The 23,198-nt window shown below is 44.2% G+C and overlaps 2 protein-coding genes across 10 annotated transcripts in view; one reads left to right on the forward strand and one right to left on the reverse strand.

Annotated features, from left to right (window-relative positions):
• The window catches only part of LOC135904514 (receptor-transporting protein 4-like), an 88,245-nt gene extending 83,421 nt beyond the window's left edge, over positions 1-4,824 (forward strand). For both annotated transcript variants that reach the window (XM_065435308.2, XM_065435307.1), the window contains exon 4: positions 985-4,824. In XM_065435308.2, the coding sequence (XP_065291380.1) occupies positions 985-1,140 (156 nt within the window). In that variant the 3' untranslated portion in view covers positions 1,141-4,824. The remainder of the gene's footprint in view (positions 1-984) is intronic.
• A 17,342-nt stretch (positions 4,825-22,166) lies between these two features.
• The window catches only part of LOC135904515 (uncharacterized), a 103,311-nt gene continuing 102,279 nt past the window's right edge, over positions 22,167-23,198 (reverse strand). For all 8 annotated transcript variants that reach the window (XM_065435311.2, XM_065435314.1, XM_065435309.1 and 5 more), the window contains one exon: positions 22,167-22,892. In XM_065435311.2, the coding sequence (XP_065291383.1) occupies positions 22,815-22,892 (78 nt within the window). In that variant the 3' untranslated portion in view covers positions 22,167-22,814. The remainder of the gene's footprint in view (positions 22,893-23,198) is intronic.

The following is a 23,198-nucleotide window of genomic DNA, read 5'->3' on the forward strand; positions in this document are numbered from 1 at the left end:
CAATGGAAAACGAGAAGGGGCAGCTAGTGACGCAGGAGATGGTGCACTGCGTGGAAAATGGCGTTGCACCCACCTGCCAACCCACTGATATCCAACCTTCCAAAAAGAAATCCGACTTCGCAATTTTCTTCACGGTATTACAGTGCCTACACAAAAAAGAACAATGCAAAAATACATTTATATATATTTAGCTCGTTAGTTAGTTAGTTAGTTAGTTAGTTAGTTAGTTAGTTAGTTAGTTAGTTAGTTAGTTAGTCAGTTAGTTAGTTAGTTAGTTAGTTCGTTAGTTAGTTAGTTAGTTATAGTTGGCCTATAGTGGGCAGAAACATCGCGAAGGCCTCAGATCTCTAGATGCTCACGGTGGTTTTAGAATTTTGCAGTGCTTAGAACTAAGAAGGAGGCTTTACACAAAAATACACCGCGAGATGAGCCCACGGCCGCCAGAGAAGTGCGGAGGTGGGTTTGGTTGACGTTGGCATGATGACGTCGGGCTTGGGTACAGTGAACTAGAAATAGTTCTAGTTCACTGGTAGCCTTGGGTACAGAACTAGTCGCGCTAACAACAGGGGTGCGCGCATTAGGCGGCAACTAACTATTTGCCCAAGGTGTCTTTCATGTCACGTCGAAGGAGCGGCGAGGCCGTACTCGGGAAGAACTGGAGCGACAGCGTGTGATGACAGAGTTGACGCTGTCTTTGGTGCGTGCTTACTAAAGCTAAATTTCTGCTACAGGTTGCTTGAAGTACTCCTGATTTTTATTTTTCTCATACAGCATGCAAAGGAAGTGCGTCAGGAAACAATTAAGAAAGCCTTGTGCAACGTTTTTTCTTCACGGGATGGCACGGTGATAGACATACAACAGGAAGCTATTGCGTACTCTAACAATCGTCTTCATGAGTGGTTCCTATCCCAATTTTCCCCTTCCTTCTGCCGCGTCATACGCATGCAGCGGTGTCACTGCAGGCACTTGACTGGGCGCTCGCAGGTGCTGGTGAACATCTACAACCGGGTGGGCCAAGTTTACTACGGTTTCCAGCAGCCGCCCATCCACAAGAACCGGCGGCCGGGAAAGCCGCGAAACCCGCACAACGCCGAACTGTGCCAGGCCTGCAAGGACGGTGTCTGCTCCGAACGGAGGTGATTGCGACGCAGTACGAAAGGCGACCCAGCGGAGTGTTATATAGACCACGGCGCATGACGGGGCTCTTCGATGACACCTGTTGCGAAACTCAATATTGGACCCACGGCTCATGAACGGCCGCGCTGATTGGACCATAAGTTGAAAACGTAGTCGCGCAGCTGTAGTTGAGCAAGCTATGGGGCAAGCACGATACGCAGATGGTTGTGGTTGCGCTTATATTCAAAGCATTCAAAGCGATAAATGTCAATTATAGGGCATGCTGCTAGCCCTCAACGTATTGGTCACAATCCGTGGCCGAATTCTGAAGTGCGGTTTCGCTAGAGCACGGGTGTTAGTGAATATAATTTTGCCGAGGCTGAGAAATTCAGACCCACGAGCGCTAGCTTTTCGATCACAGCCAAGCCTCGGTCGCACACACGTCAACATGCGCCACACGAGGGAGCGTTCCTAAACGAATATAAGCTTGCTGCAAGGCAGGTGCGCACTTCCCTTATCGGTAGTATTCGTGAACAATTTGTCAAAAACGCGCACCACACGTACGCTCACCTTCCATACGAGGCGTTGGACCACGACTACCACATTTGCGCCAGACTCCTATAAAGATTATGTAAAAGCCCAGTGAGGGAGAGATTTCCCCAGGGATGAACGGAAAGTGCTCGAGCAGCTCTATAAACAATTTATGAACGGCACATGCGGTTAGTAAAGCAGAGCTCTGCTTTTCCTTATAGCTGTTCAAAGTGTCTCCCCAATCATGTTGTACCAACAAACCCATCTCTCTTCTCACAGAAGAGTGCTGCGAAGCAGGAATCGCCAGCATGAATGTATCAAAGTGGCAATATGTATAATTACGCACCAAACCAGTTTCCTTCTTTTTCTTTTCAACCATATGCCTATGGTCAGAGAATGCCGAATTATATTGCCTGTTAGTTTCTCTCTGGATATTTGTTCTGTCTGCTGGTCACTATAAATGCTGTCCAGCAGGTTGTTTTATAACTATGCAATCTGACATATGTTTCCAAAGGATGAGGCAGTTAACGTGAAGCAGGACAAAGATCACTCAACACCCTTTTTCATTTACTGCTAACACAATAAGGTCAAAATATGTTTTTCACTGGCTCCTGCTTTGGCTCGACGCGATTGCTACAACAGGTACCAGTGCTTTCGACCCCGCAATTATCAGTCAAGTTTCCTGTGGGAATCTGTTCATAAATGCTTGCTGGCAGGATGCTGTCTACCAGGACTGTTCTATAAACATGTCGCATATTTTTGTTGCTTTTTCGTTAACTACTGACAACACGACATGGTCAAAAATCTGTTTTCAACTGGCTCCTGATTTGGCTCGACGCGATTGCTACTACAGGTACCAGTGCTTTCGACCCCACAATCACTGGTCAAGTTTGTAGACGGAATCTGTTCATAAATGCTTGCTGGCAGGATGCTATCTATCAGGACTGTTCTATGAACATTTCGCATATTTTTGTTCTTTTGAAAGAGAAATTTCGAGTCAATGAAATTTGCAATTTAATGAAGTTTTAGGCTGCAAGTGCAATGTCAATGCATTGAAGTTGGACATTTATAGCCAAGTAATATGTCAGTTTCATCAAAATTGGACACATTGATCGATGCTGTTACAGCATTGATGTGTTTTTATTGAGTTTAAACTTTAGGCTTTTTCTTTGTCTTTCGGCAAGTTTTGGTAAAAAATAAGATTGAGTGCATAATAAGAAACCTTCACCAAACAACCACTAGAATTTAACTGGCTATTAAGTGCAACAAATTATATTAAAGACACGGTGGTTACCCAAAACCAACATTATCTATAAACGTTGCTCAAGACGGGCATTTCTGCAATTCACAATTATTTGAGTAGGTGGGGTCATGCAATGTCGCCTCTTAACAGACTTCAGGCAATGAAAGGCCACGTGCCTTCTTACGTTGATATATTACCTTTAGTGCATCCGACTGCGTGGATATGCCAAAACGATAAATGGGAGCCAAAGCCTTTCTCACACCTATCAGCCCTTACACCCAGTTTCCTTTTTTGTAAAGTAAAACTCTACTCCTGCCACACAAACACACACAAGAAAAAAGAAGCTTGCACCTGCACTGGTGATTAAGTGACACTAATGGTGAAAAACTGAAAACGTCCAACTATGGTGCTCAAGGTAGAATGCATGCATGTTAAAATTACGATTTCCCTGAGGCATGCACTTTGCCTGCAGTCACCATGACTTGCAGTAAAGTGGATTGAGAGAGAGAACCTGATTTGCTGTCCAGTACCAAGTGAGCTAAAGGGGGATAGCAGCAACAGAAGTAAACAAAACACTGCTTGCATTTGGGCAACCCCTACCAAGCATAACTAGAGGTTTCGCATAACACATTAAAATTAGTACAACTGTCATTAGAGTGCTCAGGAGTTTGTGCCGCCTTGAATTTACAGTGACAGCATATTTCTATACCATAATATTTAGGACTATCATAATGTTGTTTTCAAGCTTGAATCTTTACCAAGGTACCGTTTCATGCCATACTGTAGCCAATGACATTTCATGCAGTGCATAAATAAATTTAGAAAAATGAATGGCCATCTTGCCCATTTGTTCTATTTCATAAAGAAGTACATTTCTGAGCACAAACTAGAGGTAGTGAGAGAGAGAACAACTATTTATAGCAAGCCCCAGTCCGAGTCCAAAGAGGGAGTGATGCTGAAGCAATAAAAGAAAGCAAGTTTTCAGAAAGCTGAGAGTTGAAACAAACTTTGTCAACAATCTCGATACTAACAGTCTGGGCAGCAGCAGTAAATATAAAAATTGTTGAGGAACATCTCACTGTTGAGGAACAACTAGCATTCTTACAAGTGCTTACCTCAGCTGTTTTTATTATGTGCTCACAGCATGGTGGAACACTACTTTTGAGTACACCTTGCATGATTGTTAGCAATTTTTGTAAAGGTATGGGAACTATTTTGTTTTTCCTGCCTTGCTTCATTTTGATGACTGCTCAACATGCAACCTATAGTTGTAAGCGATATAATAGTGATGTAGAATGTTTACTGAAAGGTGATAACAATAAATAAAGCAGTAATCCTCCTGCTGCTAATATTCAAAGCAAATTTCTTAATAATAATTTTGATGCAATAGAAGACTTACTTTGTGTCCAAAGAACATAAGTATGTACACACTATGCTTGCTTTTCCAGAACTGTTTCCCAAGTTGCCAATATGTTTATATTAGCACCAAATTTGTTGCTTGTTACAAGTAGTTTCTTCTTAAAACTACATTTCTAAATGAACAAGTGCCTGCTTGTTGTCTTTCTCATGTTTACAACATTACCGTAAACACTAGCGAACACTATTCATGCATGCCTTATTACTGTGGTCAAGTGTTGAGCTTATGCATAACCTCAAGTAACATGCCTACCCATTTACGAGTGTTTAGCAATGCACATAGCTTTTGCCACAAAGTGCACCAGCAATCTCAATTGCTCTTTCTGTTCCTGACTGTGTTTACATCAGCTGTGATGCACCTTTTTTTTGTTTGTTTTATCATAACAATGTCGCTTGCCTGTTGTTGTTCTATTGATGTCAATTGTTGAAAACTTCAATTCCAAGTTATGTGTACAGTAGCATACATGTGCATGCTCAAAACATACTGTGCTGTGCAATAAACTAATTCTGCAACATTATGTTTCTTCACTCTGTACCTTCAGACTTTTCTGGCTGCAATGAATGCACCTTTATGCAGCCGACTGCGAAACGTTTACATGTGAATATTTTTGCACACAAAAGAACACCACATTAAAATCAGCGTGTATATGCCATCACAGTTTCCTAGATAATCACTACTGCAACCTTGGCACAAATAACACAAGTGTATTTACTATGTTGTGGGTCATGCCATGTATTCCTAATCATCATCATCAGCGGCAGCAGTCTGTTTTGTCACCGAACACCTACATAAAGTTTTATGTCCACTGCAGGACGAAGGCCTCTCCCTGTGATCTCCAATTACTCCTGTCCTGTGCCAGCCAATTTCAACTAGCACCCACGAATTTCCTGATTTCATCGCTCCACCTAGTCTTCTGCTGTCCTCGACTGCGTTTCCCTTCTCTTGGTACCCATTCTGTAACCCTAATGGTCCAGCGGTTATCTAACCGGCACATTACATCACCTGCCCAGCTCCGTTTTTTTCTCTTGATGTCAAGTAGAATATCGTCTATACCCGTTTGCTCTCTGATCAAAACCGCTCTCTTTCTGTCTCTTAACATTACGCCTAGCAATCTTCATTCCATCACTCTTTTCGCGGTCCTTAACTTGTTGTCAAGCTTCTTTGTCAGTCTCCAAGTCTTTGCCCTATATGTCAGCACTGGTAAAATGCACTAATTGTACACCTTCCTTCTCAATAATAATGGTAAGCTTCCAGTCAGGAGCTGACAATTTCTGCCATATGCGATCCAACCTGTTTTTATTCTTTTATGAATTTCCTTCTCATGATCAGGGTTCCCTGTGATTAATTGACCTAGGCAAATGTACTCCTGCACAGACTCTAGAAGCTGACTGGTGATCTTGAACTCTTGTTCCCTTGCCCGGCTATTCATCATTATCTTTGTCTTCTGCATATTAATCTTTACCCCACTCTTACACTCTCTCTGTTAAGGTCCTCAATCATCTGTTGTAACTGGTCTGCATTGTTGCTGAATAGAACAATGTCATCGGCAAACCGAAGGTTGCCGAGATATTTGCCATCGGTCCTTACTCCTAAGCCTTTACAGTTTAATAGCTTGAATACTTCTTCCAAGTACGCAGTGAATAGCATTGGACTGACCCCTTTCTTTATTGGTATCTTCCTGCTTTTCTTGTGTAGAATTGAGGTAGCTGTAGAACCTCGGTAAATATTTTCCAAGATATTTACGTCTAGGTATTTACTGTCCAGTAAAGGTATTTACTGTTTAGTAGCAACTATATTATAGGTGTTCCCTATGGTGTGCAAGTGGCATTGTTGCGAAAAAGTTGGGGTGGTTGAAAATTTTTGTTGCATCCAGTTGCACTGGCACATCATAAACCTCCAGTTGGGCAGAAATACACAAGCCGCCCAGCCAATGAGCATGGTACACCATACAAAAAATCGAATATGCCCTTTACAGTGTAACATGACTGGTGATCAACACACCTGGACTACTTGTTTTATGAAAGCTCTAAAGTAGTTTCTCGCCAAGTAATCAGCACAGGAAAGGTGCTAACTACAAGGAGGGAAGGTTCGACGAAAGGGGAGGCATAGTTGTTGGCAGGAAGAGTGTGACTTTGGCCTGGTACTACACACTGGGGTAAAGGGGAAGGTGACAGAAAGAGGATGAGGAATGACTTAGCAATACAATGAGCTAAGCGCATGTTCTCTGATGCCATACTTGATCACTGTCCCTAACAAGCAGTCAAGAAGACACGCAAACCACAGGAGCAGCAAAGTAAATGCAGATGTAATTATAAGTCACCCAACAAAGACTAATAATTTGACTGCGGTAGCAGAGCAAGATGAACCACAGAATAAAATGGAGTCGGCCAAGTGAGCATTATAGTACTGATGCAAGCATCACTGTTGATGTTTTTCTCATCATTCTCGTGGTTCATACATTTTCTGTGCAGACTGCCTGCTATAAATTTATTATTCCAACTTTTACAAACGAACCACATTATACTTGTTGGTGCTTCCATGTAGTTTGCAAGACACAATGAACATACTCTTGCTCACACAAGCTCAAAAAAGTAAAAAAATAAAGAATGTGGGATACCAAAACCCCATGTAGCAGCTCGATGTGTTACACAATCGGTTATGCAATCTTTTCGTGGCATGTAAAAAAAAGTATGTTAAATCAAGATTTCAGAGGAATGTTGTGCCTGGAGCCAGCTCCTACCTACTATTTCATGAAGCACATAATCATAGTATACCTCTATGAACTTGTTACACTTAAGAAAGACCCCTAAACTCTACTTATAGAAAGAAACTAAATTTTGATTTAGGATCTCATACAAAATTGCAGAAACTCAGTTAAAATTTTGGAAATTGAAACACAGTGTTTACATCTTTCAAACTCAGCGCAAAAACGTAATTATGGAAACTCTATTTGTTAGGTTGCGTAAAGTGGACAAACATGTTTTAGTTTATAGCTTACATGAAATAATCATTACATTGTTTACATGAGTTTTGCAGGAGTCCTATTCACAAATTATTGGTATAATTTATAATTGTGTAGATCAATCTTTTTTTGCTTTAGGTGTAGCTTTTACATGCAACAAAACCTCATTAACCCTTTCAATGCCACCGACATAACATTGCGTTTTCGCATTTCTCTCCCACCGTGTCACTCATGTCCAATGTCAATGACATGGTGAAACAGAAACGAGAGGACTGTGAGGACTATATCAAGAGAGTATTTGCCATTATCCGTGTCATTTTTGCCCTTCTGCATAACCAAAAATAAACTGTTGTGTTCGTTTTCAATATCCGAGAAAAAAAAACCTGATGCTGAAGATGCATCACCTTCAAAAAAACCCGACATTGAAAAGGCAAAATTCCGTACAGCAAGATGAAGAATTTCCTCAATGCCATGTGTTAATAAAAGAACTTCCGAGATAAAGCTTTTTCTTAAAAGCTGTTCCAATGAATATGCCAACTGGTATTGCAAATGAAATTCAGTGTTTGACGGAAGCCTGTATGGTCGGGATGGAACATAGTAGTACGTAGACAAAAACTCGGGGCACTACGCTAACCAAAGTAAAATTTTAAAAAAACAAGACATCTTGGCTCCCACACAGGAACTTTGTTCACAGGTAAAAGAAACAAATGTGTCGAGCAGTTAGTTTAAATAGTTTTGAACAGGTGACGCAGGCAGCGCGCATACACTGGCAGCAGATTGCCATCGCTCCTGTTCAAAGCATGTGGCGTAGCCTGACTCTTGAGCAACTCAAGATAAAGGCGTCGAGATAGCCCTTTTTCTCTGGCAAGGACACGTGCCTTCCCCTAGTCGGTTGCGTGGCCGCTTGAAGCGACATGCTCAGGCAAAGCGCTGGATTTCACATTTTCTTTTCTCACGTCATAATTGTGCTGTTTAAGACTCTTTTCAAAGTCACCGCTTTCGCCAATATACAAGTAGTCACAATCCGCGCATGGGACAACGTACACAACGCCTGGCAATTTCTCTTTTGGTAATTTGTCCTTAACATTGATAAGCGATTGTCATATTTTCTGGTTTGGAATGTGTGCCACTTGAACACTGTAGGAACACAGAACACGGCTCAGAGCTTCACTTGTGGACGGGATATATGGTATTCCGGCACGCTTTTGACCAGAGGCAGCATAGGGTAACTGTGGATGTGCCATTTGTCTTTCAACAGCATCCAAAAAAGAACAATGGTAACCACAGGCTGTTAATTTCCCCCACATCACGCTTACGTGGGCTGCGTATTCTTCCTGTCATGTGCAGATTTTCTCCGTGCGTTGTAGAAGCGTGAAAACCACTGCCCTTTTATGAGAAGCAGGTCACACAGAGCTGAAATGCAAGTAGCGTCCGTGAGAACTATCAGCCTGTGGTTACCCATGTTTTTTCTCGGATGCTGTTGAACGACAAATGGCACGTCCACAGTTACCCTATGCTGCCTCTGGTCAAAAGCGCGCCGGAATGCCATATATTCCGTTCACAAGTGAAGCTCTGAGCCGTGTTCTGTGTTCTTACAATGTGCTCAAGTGGCACACATTCCAAACCATAAACTACGACAATCGCTCGTCAATGACAAGGACAAATTACAAAAAGAGTAATTGCCAGGTGTTGTGTATGTTGTCCCATGCGGGGATTGTGACTATGTGTATATTGGCGAAACTGGTGACTTTGAAAGGCGTCTTAAACAACACAATTATGACGTGAGAAAAGAAAATGTGAAATCTAGTGCTTTGGCTGAGCATGCCACTTCAAGCGGCCACACAATTGATTGGGGGAAGGCACCTGTACTTGGCAGAGAAAAATGGCTATCTTGACGCCTTTATCTTGAGTCGCTCTCGATTCAGACAACGCCACACATTCTGAACAGGAGCGATGGCAATCTGCCATCAGTGTATGCGCGCTGCCTGCATCACATGTTCAAGACTATTTAAACTAACTGCTAGAACACATTTGTTTCCTTTACCTGTGAACAAGGCTTCTGTGGGGGAGCTGAAACGTCTTTTCTTTTAAATTTTACTTTGGTCGGCATAGTGCCCCCACTTTTTGTCTACCTTTTCCCCATAGTACTGAATATATTCACACACATTCACAGTATAGCCAGAAGTGATACTGCCATGACTAGCCGGACGGCAAAAGCTCCATTGAATACTCACCTAAGAGTAGAAAGATGCTTCTAAACAATTTCCCAGTTGCCTTTTCAGAGTGCTGCAACTTTCACAATTGACTTGAATTCAATTCTGGGGTTTTACATGCCAAAACCAGAATTTGATTATGAGGAACGCTGTAGTTGGGGACTCTGTATTAATTTTGACCACCAGGGGATCTTTGACGTGCCCCCAATGCATGGGACACGAGCGTTTCGCAATATGCCCTCACCCACTTACATAATTAGTTGCAAAAAATGCATGGCAACATGTAAAGCCAACAGTTTCGATTACCGAAAACCTGACAAATGGCATGAGCGAAAGCATGGAAATAACAAAATGCAGACTAGTGAGCAGAATAACGGAGGGTGTGAACTATGTAGGTGTACATTTGATGAAGGTGGTCAGGATCTTGAACAGGTGCAGTACAGAACAAGAAAACTAAAGTCTAGTCCTCCAAAAAGTGGCCGAGTTGATTTCACGTGTTTAGTAGCATGCAGGTTTATGTGCCACATTTTGCTAAAGGCAAGTACACTCGCAGGGTACCCTAGTTTATCAGGTTTTAAATCCCAGGTCAATGTCTTGGGCAGTGAGAAATCTTACAATGGAAGACTCTAGATTAACTTTGACTGCCTGCACTTTAAAGAGCCCCTAACCAGGTCTGACCATTTTGAGCTGACAAGCGCCGTGCATACAGCGCGCGTTAGCGATTGTATCTGCTAAGTATTACATCGCTAGGCGCCGTGGAAAGAGCTGAAATTTCAAACTGAATGCCATTTGCCCTTATCTTCGCGGGCACCGCAATCCCAGACAGAAAGTCAACATATATCGCACAAGTGTGCCTACACACATCGCACTGCTGTGACGTCACTCGTAGTGACATGCGACTTCAAGAATTATTCAAGGCAACATCTGTTACTTGTGCAATCTGTTGCTTCAATAGATGAATTAAAGTTTAGAAAAATAATAAAACGCAATCTGAATGTCTGCGTGTTTTTCTTCTACTTTGTAAAGCAGCAAGAGAGATGTACTTCCATTTTGTCTACTTGTTCCCACGTCGTGCAGTCACGCGTGCAGACAACGAAAGTATACCATCTTCTAGCGTGTTCCAGCGTGTGATAATGCTCTATGAACCACTTGTGTCTGCCTCTGTATTCACGTAGCCTGACTTATACCGCTAGTCAGGTGTTATGCACAGCGCGCAAAATCGTGTGCTGCGCGAAACGAGACAAACGCAACACCTCGCGCGCAACACCGTCAGCGGAAGTGCACTGTACAGCAAAAAAGTGAGGGGAAAAAATGAAGGCGAGGCCCGTGACATTTGCATCACGCGATTCTCGAGCTCTGGTATGGGAGAATGCAGGGAAGGAATTTCGCTTGCGGAGGGTAGACGGGGGAAGTGGAGAGAGCGTCTCTGTTTGGGCAGAGCTGCCAACTCCACGGTAACTTCCCTAGATCTAGGGATTTTGACTAAGAAAGCACTGCTGCAACACCACAACCACCGATATTTGTAACTGCTGCTGTGAAGGCCTGTTTTTATTTCTTTAACCACAAATTACCATCACATTACCACGTGAAGCATGACTTACAATCACACTGCAGCTTGGTGAACGCATCACGCCAAGCAAACTACAGGGTGTGGATGCCCTGGACTGCTGACCGAAGCACTGATTTTAAACTGATCGCTGTTGTACTGAGGATATCCATGCACTTTGAAAGCAATTTTGATTTGTCACCAGCGAAACTTGCGCATGCCGCAACACCTAACAATGCAGCAAGGCAAATCTTGGTGTAAGCTGACAGATACATACTATACTGCCGAGTACGACAAGGCGGTCTCGGCACTGCGCAGCAGACTAGTGCATGACTAACAAGCAAAACTTATTCCACATCCTTTACGTTGGTATCTTGTAGTAGCACGCGGCACCTGACATCTCTTACATTCTGTAAGAGAGGTCAGGTACCCATCTTTCGTTGAATCCCAAAAAGGTTCCATGAAAGTCTTGTTTTGCATGTTGAGAAAAGTAGACGTTTGTTGACTTGTTTTCCAGTGAATTACTTCATGCTAGAGTGCGTTCTTCAACTAACAACTTGCACTGCAACATAATTTCAGCTTTAGTCCAGTAAAATTCTATTTAAATATTTTAAATCGAGATTAGAAATAAACATAGACTTCAAGGTGTATTTACATAACAGAACATTTTTGTGTGCAGAGTTCACATTGGCAAACTGAACAACTGCAGCTAGCGAAAATCTAGGGAACTCTAGAGAATTCTGAAAGCCAAGTTAGGGGAAAACTGGCTTCAGAGGTTGGCAACACTTCTCTTGGCAGCGGCCCTCACCTCCTGAAGTCATGGGTTTGCGGCAGTGAAATATTTCTATCTCGGCTATTAATGAAACAAATTGAAATTTTTTTATGGCAACGACACTCCCTAAAGGGCACGTAACAAACAAGTCAACAACCCAATAGCACACATGATCACGCGGGTGTCACAAAAGAGATATGGGATGAAAGAAGGAGACACACTTAAGCTGGTTGGGAACCTGGTGGTCAGCAGGGTCACATGCTCACTCCCATACTTCAACTGCACCAAACAGGAAATACAAGAAGCAGACACCATTTTACGCAAAGCGTACAAAACAGCACTTCATGTGCCGAACAATACATAGACAAAAGAAACTAATGGCACTTGGTTTAAGCAACACCTTTGAAGAACTAAAGGAAGCCCAAAGTATCGCACAGCTCATGAGACTCCAGCAGAACAAAACGGGAAGGGAACTAATAAGGCTAGGGAAGGGAGGAGGAAGGGAGGAGGAGGAAGGAAGGGAGGCTAGGAAACGGGAAGGGAGCTAATAAGGCTAGGCTTCGTGGAATCAATCAAAGAAATCCAAAGAACGGAGGGGATTTCTGATGAATATCGGAAAACATGCACTGTTAGCCCCCTACCCAAAAACATGGACCCAAACCTCCACACGGCGCGAAGGGACGCAAGGGCGAAATACGTCGAAAAGTACCTGGCCACAAAAAACACAACAGATGCTGCAGTATATACGCCAAGCAAAGAGGAGCAAACATAGTAAAGACAGCTGCGATAGTAATAAGCCCGGGCTACAAAGAGGTCAGCAGTGCATCAATGAAGGACTGCTCGGTAACGGAAGCTGAGGAAATAGCCGTAGCTCTAGCGGCAGTGGAGGGCTACCGATCCGAAAGGTTCTTAACAATACTCACCGACTCGCAAGCTACGTGTCGGAATTACATGAACGGCAGAATAGGACGCAGAGCACTTCACATCCTCCGCTCCTGCAGGGCTAACAACAAAGTCAGGCATACAATTTTCTGGGTACCGGGACACGCTGGAATAGACGGGAACCTAAGGGCGGACAAGGCAGCTCGAGAGCACACAAACCGAGCGGCCACAAGCACCGACCCTGAGGAACCCATACCAGTCAACCCAAGCTACTCTGACATTCTGAATTACTATAAGGGGTCCAAATCAAATACCCTCCACCACACAACAGCCTAAATCAGCATGAAGCAACCTCTTGGAGGAGGCTGCAAACAGGAACATACCCAAATCTAAACACACCAAGCAAGATGTTTCCCACCCAGTATAGAGGCATTTGCCCCTGGTACGGCGCCAAGCCCACCTTATATCACATTACATGGGGATGCGTTCACAATCAACAATTCCTTGAAACGAAAGACCCGAGTGCGGAGCAGTGGGAGAGGGCGCTCTCCAGCAGCGACCCAAAAGTCCAGCATGGACTTTCGGGTCGCTCTGAAGGCACGCTCACCAAGTAGCCACCATCAGTGGTGCCCTGGAATAGGGGCGTCGACCCTGCGCAAATGGGGAAGAAGACCATGAAGACAGCCGACCACATCTGCCACCGCTAATTTATGACCAATTAGTGCAAATAAAGCTTTTCCTCCTCCTCCTCCGGCATGTAACCGAAATTTGCTATATGGACTGGTGACGCACCCTTTGATACGCGATAGGGGCTTATGGGGCTTCAGCACCCCACCGAAATTTTTTCGTGCTGTCCATGCACCGCCGACGAAAGCAACCTCCGGCGCCAGAAATCAGTCAGGATTTTGTCTATAACGTCTTTTTCACGCTCGAAAAGACATTTCACCGCGAAAATTGACAACTTGGGCTGGATTTCGCGGCAACACCTATGCACCGGGAGTCACATAACGCAAGCAACCCCATCCGAGTACAAAGTTTCAATTCAAGGGCGTTTTGATGGTGAACGGGCTCGCCGCGGAATCTACACTCTATCATGGCATCTACGGAGCGCGTGGATATCAATTCCTGAACTTTATGGGTATAAAGTTCTAACAAACTTTTCATGTGAAAGGTGCATTGACATTCCCAAACAGGTGCTTTAGATTTTCAATTGCGGAACTTTGTGGCATCAAATAAATATTTGATGCCAAAGGTGCATTGACTTTTCCAAAGTCTTACATCGGAACATACAAGACAAGCCAAATCAACACACTATTAGACAAATTGACAAAGCCCGCAGCGAGGTCCGATGAGACTAAGTGTTGTGGTGGTTCATTCGTGCCATCATGTCACATTAAAAAAAATATAAACATTTTTTTTTTTCACCTGCGCCAAAGCATCCATGTGTAGACACTAAAGCCAGCCAAGGTAACTACGTTCTTATTTATTTTTTCTACTTGAACTTTTATTTGCGATGACACATTGAGCTTCTTCAATTTGTTTTTGTTCTCGCTACCCTACTCGCGGGCTGCCAGAGCCAGCCAGAACGCATGCGTTTCTCTTGTGTTGCCCTGACCACTACGCGGCGAACTTCGGTGCGGGTTCGGTTTTCTCTGGCCGAGCGCATTTTCTCCTGGCAGAGTTTTGGACGCTTTCTAGCTAGCTGACAAGAAAACGAAACAATGGTCGCTGCCGCCATCACTGTGGGGGCTCGACGGTTTGCACCGCGTTCGATAGAATGCAACCTCTCCAGAAAGTCTTGTCTCGCCAGTGTAGGATACCGAGCAGTATGCGCGTGGTTCTTGGGGGACCAAGCGTCTCGCGTTTTCTTCGATAGGTAGCCACATTATGCACCCAAGCTAGGCATTCCATTGTGGCGAACATACTTTTCTTTGCATTTTTTTTTCATTTAGGTGTCCTCGCCCCACAAAAGCAAAAAAAAAAAACATTGTTGCGGCGCAGCGAATTGTCGCATGGTGAAAGTTCGATTTTGTTACTTCTTTTGCGGAAGGTAATGGGCCATGGGACGCTTCAGTTGCCCGATACTCTTATTATATTATTGCGATAGCAATTATTTGGACACTCCAGCGCATTCCTGTCATCGCCGTCGCCTTCATGTTTCGTATAAAGTCCAAAGGCGATAACATCGTGACCACGCTCCGCGTGCTGTATGTGCCAGTGAAAGCGTGGGGGGGGGGGGGGTGGCTGAGCCGACGATGGTGGCTAAGTCGTGTGGGCGCAAGGGAGAAAAGCGAGGAGCAAGCGCGCCGCCTTCCATCGCGTGCGATACATCGGGGGGAGTGGATGGAATCGGGGCGAGATCTATCGGATTCTGTGAATCTGTGATTGCGCAACATGTTTATTTGCCTTGTTTGACGCATTATATACCGTGACTTTTTCTCAGATACGTAGATTTATTGGCGACTAATACGGTATGTTTAAATATCTTGTTGCGAGGTTTTGTGTCTACGTGCAGTGAGCTTTGTTTCCAGTGGCACGTTTTTTCCCTTTATCAAGCTGTATCTTCGCATTTGTATATTCCATTGTATCTTCGCACATCTAATGTATGAGGGCAAGTCAAGTAAAAGTGAACCTACCCACCCCGCGCAATAATGGTTCGGTTCATTATCTGCGAGGCATGCGCCTATCACATAGGCCTCTCTCTGCACTCACTTGATCCAACATTAAGTCTTCGAGCGCCATCACAGCTTCGCCGTGGAGACGCCACGCTTTTGCATCGACTGTGGTTGGGCGTTGGCTTTACCAAAGCCTATGCCATCCGCATAGGAATGACCGACACCCCAGCCTGTGAACACTGCGGCCATGAAGAATAAATTGACCATACTATTTTGTGCGCCTGCCTGCAGTACAGTCCACAGAGAGAATGTTTTCGCCACGAACTTGACCAGCTGGACGACCAACCGCTATCGGAAAAAAGTATTCTACACCATTGAAGGGACCTAACGTCACAGAAGGCCGTGCAAGCGCTATTGCGCTTCTTGCGATCTACCGGCCCTTGCGAACGTCTTTAAGTGGAACGCCTTTTGTGTGTGTGTGTGTGTGTGTGTGTGTGCATCAATGTGTGCGTGCTTCTTTGTTTTTTTTTTTTTAGCGTTTTCCTCTCTGTCATCTTTCTAACCCCTATCTCCCGCCCCCAGAGTAGGATAGCAAAACGGAGACTGATATTTGGTTAACCTCCCTGTCTTCATTCTCGCTCTCATTTACAAAAGTGACACGGAGATGTGAGGATAAATGTTCTTTAACGCTCTCATACACTGGGTTGAACATGGTTGCGTGACGTAATGGGCGCTCCAGAAGTTGAGCAGCATGGTGCCGTGCGATTTTTGACAGCTGAAGGTGTTTCCCAAAAAGAAATTAGTCGCGGTATGGCTGCCGTGTACATTGAACACTGCATTTCATTGACCACTGTGAAGCGTTGGAGGAAACGGTTCAAAGAAGGACATGAAAGTTCTGAAGACCACCGTAGACCGGGCCAAAGCCATCGTGCAATCACTCCTAACAAAATGGCAAAGGTTGATGAGCTGATGAGACAAGAACGGAGGTTATAATCACCGATGAACTGGCAGATCCGTCTGAACATCAGTCACGGTTCGGTTCACGCCATAGTTCATTAACATCTCGGTTATCGGCTCTTGTGTGCGCAATGGATGCCCAAGATTTTGAACCACCGCCAGAAGACGGAGAATTTCGGCGCTGCCTTGACTTATCTGATCTGGTATGACAATGAGGGCGACGACTTCTTGTCTGCAATTGTGATCGGGGCCGAACCATGGTGCCACTATTACGAGCCTGAAACGGCAAAGCTTACAGTGGAAACATTTGAATTCACCACTCCCAAAGAAAGCAAAGGCCGTCATTTCCGCCGGAAAGGTGTTGACATTTTTTTCAAACGTCAGGGGCCATTACTGATAGAATTTGCTAAATCTTGAGAGACTATCAATTGTTTCCGATATTGTGAAACGCCGGATCAGCTGCGTGTCGCAATCAAGAACAAACTGCGTGGAAAACTGTCGAATGGGGTAATCTTGTTCCACGACAATATCCGTCCCCACGTCGATCCCTGATGTGGTTAATACAAAACTGGCAAAGTTCAAGCGGGAAACGCTGCAACATCCGCCACACAGCTCAGACCTGTCACCTTGCGACTTCCACATTTGGGGGCTAGCGAAAAAACAGCTCAAGGGAACCAGATTCGTGTCGAACGATGACGTGAAAGAGTCAGCTGCAAACTTTTTGAAGCAGCAACCCAAGGAGCTTTATGAGACGGGAATCGCGCGACTCGTACGTCAACGGGACAACTGTATAGATGCTCATGGAGGCTACTTTTTAAAAAAAGTACCCTCTTTGTCATATATTCACATTGGCTCACTTTCATTTGACTCGGCCTCGTATATTTTGCAGAACTCCTGCTTCTAATACGTGCTCTCTGTTGCGACTATAATTTCGGTGCAATTACTCAGGATACACGACCGGTGACAGCTGTTCCTGCGTAATATATTGCAATAAATGACAGCGTCATTGAGATTTTTCACTGGCCATTGCATATGTACAAGAATGTAAACAAGGATCTTGAATGACAAAGTTTCATTAATATATTTGTCCTCAACTTGTTCATTTCATGGCCTTTACATTTTCCATTTCAGCGGAATGCACTACTTTGCTGGTTTCGAATTGATGTAGTTCTAAAGATCGTGTGATATTTTCTTTACTTATTAAACAGACAAAAAACATGGAAGCGTTGATATCAGTTATGTTGGGCACACTTTTTGGCACATACGAGTACATTCTTTTATGAAAAAAAAATGGCTGTGGCTTAGCTAAGGTTAAGCCCAGGATGCGAAGCATACTAGCCTTTATTTTAACGCGACAGCGTTAAGGAGCTCGTGTCGCAGAAAAGCCGGTGTCGTCGGCGTCGGCTCAGGCGTGCGGCGCTTGCTCAGGCGCACATTTCGTTGTCGCGCCGAACGCTGCGTTGCTCGACGCTCACCGCGTCCGATGCGGGGCGCGTAGCCGCTGCGCCGTAGCAAAGCCACCTAGAAACAGTCTCTGCAGCATGCCGCAACCTTCGCTTCTCATTCCAACGAGCAGCTCTGTCTCCAGGAGGCATCTCACCTCGTGAGTGTCTAGCAGAGGCAAGCGCAGCTGCTTATATACCGCCGCGACGCCGCGAGCGACGGCGCGAGTTGGAGCCCCGTTTCTCCTCTGTCGTGACGTCACGGTGTCACGTGGCATTGAAGGCGACACCGCCGCGCCTGAGGAGCTGGGTTGAGCTCTAGTAATATGCTTCGCATAAAAATACGCACTTTACTTGTACTGACAGTGCGTAGCGTTCAAGAATTCGTTTGCAGCATATTTGGCAATGGCAATGCAGTTATTATTGATGTATTTGATCCTTAGACAAATTATTTAAGAGGAAGCTTTAGCTCGGGGCCCAACTCCGACGCGGCCTATTCAAATACATGTAAAACGCAGAAACGCTCTTCTGAGATAACCCCCGGATCGCATTTAATGAAATTTGTAGCACTTCAGAGAGGAAGTTGAATCCTAGTGTCTGTTGGAAGCGGAATTTCGATTTATGGCCTGAACTTTGTTAAACATGCATTTTTGAAAAATTCGAAAGTTAAAAAAAATATAGAAGCACGAAGTTTACAATTTATTAACTCTGCATCAAAAACAGACATCGCGGTTCTGTAAACGGTATCCATTAGACCATCCAAAGCGGACAAATTAGATATGTCAATTTGTACCTTACATGAATTGGTTACGTTATGTACAAGGGTTCTGCAAAAGCCATATTTACATAATACCAATTTTTTTTTTAGATTCATGTGTAACATATTTTGTCCGCTGTAGATGTACTGCTAGGTGCAATTCACAGAATTGTGATATCAATTTTCATTGCTGATTTACAGCTGTAAACTTCATTGTTTAGTTTTCCGAAAATTTTTATTCTTGCCACTTTTCAAAAAAATATTGATGACATAAATCGAAAATACGGAACAAACAGTCACTAGAATTAAAGTTTTTCTTTTAAATGCCATAAACTTCGTCAAATTTGGTGCAGTGGTCGTGGAGAAAAATGAATTCGCCTTCTACATGTATAGGAGCATCCGACCTATAGTTTCCTCTTAAGAATGAGGCCGAGCTGCAGCGTCAGCCCCCCCCCCCCCCCGAACGAAATTTCTGGCTACGCCACTGGTCAGCACTGAAAGCACTGAAACTCTCTTGCAATTTTTATTTTTTTTCCAGCTAACACGCGGGTGTTTTTTACTGAAAATACTATTAGCAGTACTGCTATCACAGTGCACAGCTCCCTATACATACCACTTATAAAACTTCCTGTGGGTCCCATATTTTAGAATGTGGACTTTGATTTTGCTAGCTTTCTTCAATGTCACGGGGAAGCAAAAAATTTCATGGGAACAACTGCATTATCTGACATGCTCTTGAGCACACCCTACAACTTTCTTTTATGTGATAGGTGTGCTCTAAAATTATTAATAAAGATTAGCATAAATAATTTGAACTAACTTGCTAAGTGTGCCACACACACAATAAAATAAAGAATAAAAAATTATTAGATAGTTCAGTACAACTACAAGCAAAATGCTATTGGACACATACATCTGACAAAAATTCATGGTTCAGTTATTCATTGTTTAATGAATATGGTTGAGTTACTTTTTCATTCATTTCATTAAGGGTCTCGAATCTGGCAGCCTTGATGTCATTAGGTAGCATATGAGGGCTTTTTAGCCATGTGCCTGCTCTCGTAACTTCACATGCTACGTGACGCCATTGGGCATAAAAGGAGGTTCCACATACCCCTCCCATGGCTTTGAGTGGCGCTGGCTCGCACTCCCAGGGCTACATCTAGTAGACATAAATATCCAAGTTCGTGGACGAACTGATAGCCGTCGCCGTAGCACAACTGGTAGTGCAACACACATGTCATGCGGGGTTTGTTGCTGTGGGTTTGGCTCCCACTGGCAACAAGTTATCTTCTTGTCCACTTTATTTCCCTTTTCTTTATTGTTTTCTACATTTTCATTGCAAACACAGCTACTTTCCCCGATGCTTTCCTTGGCTTCATTGTCTGTTGGCTGTATATGATCATGGCTCAATTAAGTTATACACCCAGTAACTATAACGCGGCGTGCACGCCGATGGCCGCGCCACTGGTGGCGGCCTTGCGCAGAACGCATGGGAGAGGAGCGAGCCGCGCGCCGTAGCACGCCGTAGTTTGTTGCGTCGCTGATAGTGCTTCTCCGCCTTATTTGTGTTTTCAGAGCAAAATAGGCAACACCCTTCGCATGTGTGGGATGGCCAAAGCTTCCGAAGAATGTCGAAGAAAAATTGTTGCAGGGTGGGGGGCTCAAATACCGGCGAAAACGTGCCGGCGATACGGTTCTAATTATTCCCCGCAAAGCCTCATCAGCAGGAGCAACGGTGGCAATGGATCGTCGCTTCGGCGCGAAATTTCTCGTTCTCATCCTTTCCTTTGTCGCTTCGGTGTTTTTTCTTTTTTATTATTATTTTTTACTCGATTGTAGTTAGACGCGTAAGCGACGAAGTTCGTCTGCAGTGCAACATGCGGTTTAAAGGCATTTCTCTAAAGTTCGGAATGCCGTTTGCCGCTTATATTGTTTTCCACTTCTTTACCGCGTTGGGCTAGCTAGGCAGCACGACTGCACGAGCGCATTGCATTGTATGTTAAAGCTACAGAAGTTTGCAAGAACTGAAATTGTTAGTTTTATGTGGCCCGGTAAATCCTCGCACCAGCTGTCACGCACTTCATGTTTTTACATCTATTTTATGCGTGGCTTCGCACATGTTTAACTGTTGCTAGTTGCTTCATGCATAACTCTTGATTCTTTTGAGCTGCGAGGTTTTCCCCCTGCCTCGTTTGTAAAGGGTATAAATCACGCTGTGTCTTATCGGAATGACACCAAGCAAGTGCTTCTTTAACAGCTTTATTCATTTCGCCCGAGGGCATCTTAGATATTGTGGTATTTTGGGAAATGTGTTTAGAAAATAGGTAGCTCAGGGCGAGAATTGCTACTAGTTGCTGCATATGGTATTTTTGTTACATTTTTCGCTGATCCATTTTTCGCTGAATAGTTCGCGTCATGTTTGGTAAGTCATCACACCTTGATGCTTTCTGAGCAGACTTAATACGCCGAGTGATTTGTTTGTTTCACAACGTAGTCGCTTCTTGCAAGTGAATTTTGTACTCAACTGAATTATTTCTTGTTATGCTTATGCCGCATAGGACTAAACCCGGCCTTGCCGCCAGCGCTGGATCTAATTTGACTGGCGCTGCTCTGCCTTTAAATATATCATGTGGCACCTCTCTCTAGTAACATTAAAAAAAACTACTGCAAAGTTAGTCAGACTATAGCTTTGTACGTTTCCAAGCAGCTCCCTTAGGGAATTTAAAATTGCAAAAACTGCAGCGCGGACGGCAGTTCATCGGCGGTATCGCTAACACGCGCTTTTATTAACCCGTGCGTTTGGTGGCTTCGTTGACTATATAGTGTACGCGCTTCTATCAATAAATTCGCAATTATTCTTCTTCAGGCGACTTTCACTACACTTGTTCGGCGGCGTCACATGTATTCATCGGCAGAAAAATCACAACGGCATATGCAGACATCGCACCGTGCGGATTTGTTATCTAAGTCTGCACTAACGACGGGTGCTTATTACTGAGGTACAGAAGCAGCATTACGGCAAGGGTAGAATTTAAAAAAGAAAACACGGTCGAGACATCGCATTAGTCAACAAAATTTGTCGGCAAGTTTACATGAGCTCCACTTCATGTAAATGGTCTTCATGGCGTTTGTCTGCGGGACGCGCCTGGCGCCTATGTGGACCATGTTGCCCCAAACACCGGTAACATCTTGTGCATACCCGCTCCCACAGAGGCCTGCGTCTTCCCTACAGCTTTCACCGCAGAAGAAGCAGTCTGGCGCCCGAATAAAGGACAAATCGCAGCCGCGAACTTCAGTCACCCATGCTGCAAAGCGTTGTCGTCTGCTACTGCTCCCACGCGTATTGTTGGAAGCGCCCGCTAGGTGGCTATCAGTGGCGCCTCTATAGGCGGTGCACGCGGCCTATACAATCGTAAAGCTTTGGGGCAGTTTTCCATGTAATATTGAAGGCCATCAAACTTGTTTCTCCAAGTCCCTCAATTAAAATTTACAATAATTTCATGGCAAAGTTACCATGATTACTGGAAAGGTTACTGCACTGGCCAGGTGTTCCTACCAAAGACGTGTGGTACTGGTTGAGCCTGGCTTCATAAACAGGCATCTGTTGTAAAAAATGCCCACACCATGATGCTGTTTAGAGATCGAACAAGTTGACCAATTGCAGCCATAAAGAGCTGCTGTAGGCAAGAGATTGAATAAAAGTGACACACTTTCCATGTGACCGAAAAGGGGCCTTTAATGGCCATTTCAGATGTAGGAACAAGAGAACAAGATAAGAACAAGCACAATAAAAAACAAACAAGCACACAGTTATTGCATACAACTGCTCTCAAGGAGCCCCTGTCCCTGTGCCCACAAAAATCTCAGTCAACACTTAAAAGAAAAAGAAAACAGCTAACTAAACTGTAGAAGCAAGGAACCATACCTATGAAATGCATTCAGCAATCCACCACATTTTAGCATGGAAGCGTGTTGGTGGATCTGATAAAACTGGCTTGAAAAACAAATGCCTTGTCGATGATTAGAACTGGGTGGCACCTAAATGTCCATTCCAGTGTGCATTTTAGTATGTGCAGTGGCTTCCTGAAGACAATGTGGCTTCTGGAAATCCTCGTCTTTCTTCTTTCACAAACACTGCACACTTGGGAGACCCACCTCTAATGGTCACTCACAAGAGCACTCAAAGCACAATTCCCTGCTCACTCCCACAAGGTCAAGCCTGTAACACTGCTTAGTCTGGTTTGGCTCGTTCCACAGATGAACTGTACAGTCAAATCATTATGCGTCTCCACATGTGTGCTTAGCCCACTGAAGACCAAGAAGAAAAAAAGAAAGGAGCAAAGCAGTGCACTGTGTCACTACTTGGGGTTTGCTGCGATGCCATCTTCGAGGATGTTGTTGGGCTGCTGCTGTTGCAGTGGGTCAGCCTCAGCGCCCTGCAAAATTGCACAGTTGATGCTGTTGCTCTGCTACAGACAAGCTACAGTGTGGGATGTCACAAAAGTGCAGCGGCACTGTCATGCACACAAAAAAAAAGAAAAGTAAACAAACTGAATCTTCAATAGATGTGAACAACTTTTTATAAGTTATTTGGCAAAGATTATTATTCAAGGTAGTGATGAGTAAAGCAGGGTGTTAGTACAATAATTATCTAACATGCAGCTTGTCCATAAGGTCAATGTAGTGTGTGTTTTAAGACACATTACCGCGCTTAAGAGGAAGCTTTAGCTTGGGTGCTCCTA

Source organism: Dermacentor albipictus, chromosome 2 (assembly GCF_038994185.2).
Source record: "Dermacentor albipictus isolate Rhodes 1998 colony chromosome 2, USDA_Dalb.pri_finalv2, whole genome shotgun sequence".
Taxonomy (NCBI): domain Eukaryota; kingdom Metazoa; phylum Arthropoda; class Arachnida; order Ixodida; family Ixodidae; genus Dermacentor; species Dermacentor albipictus.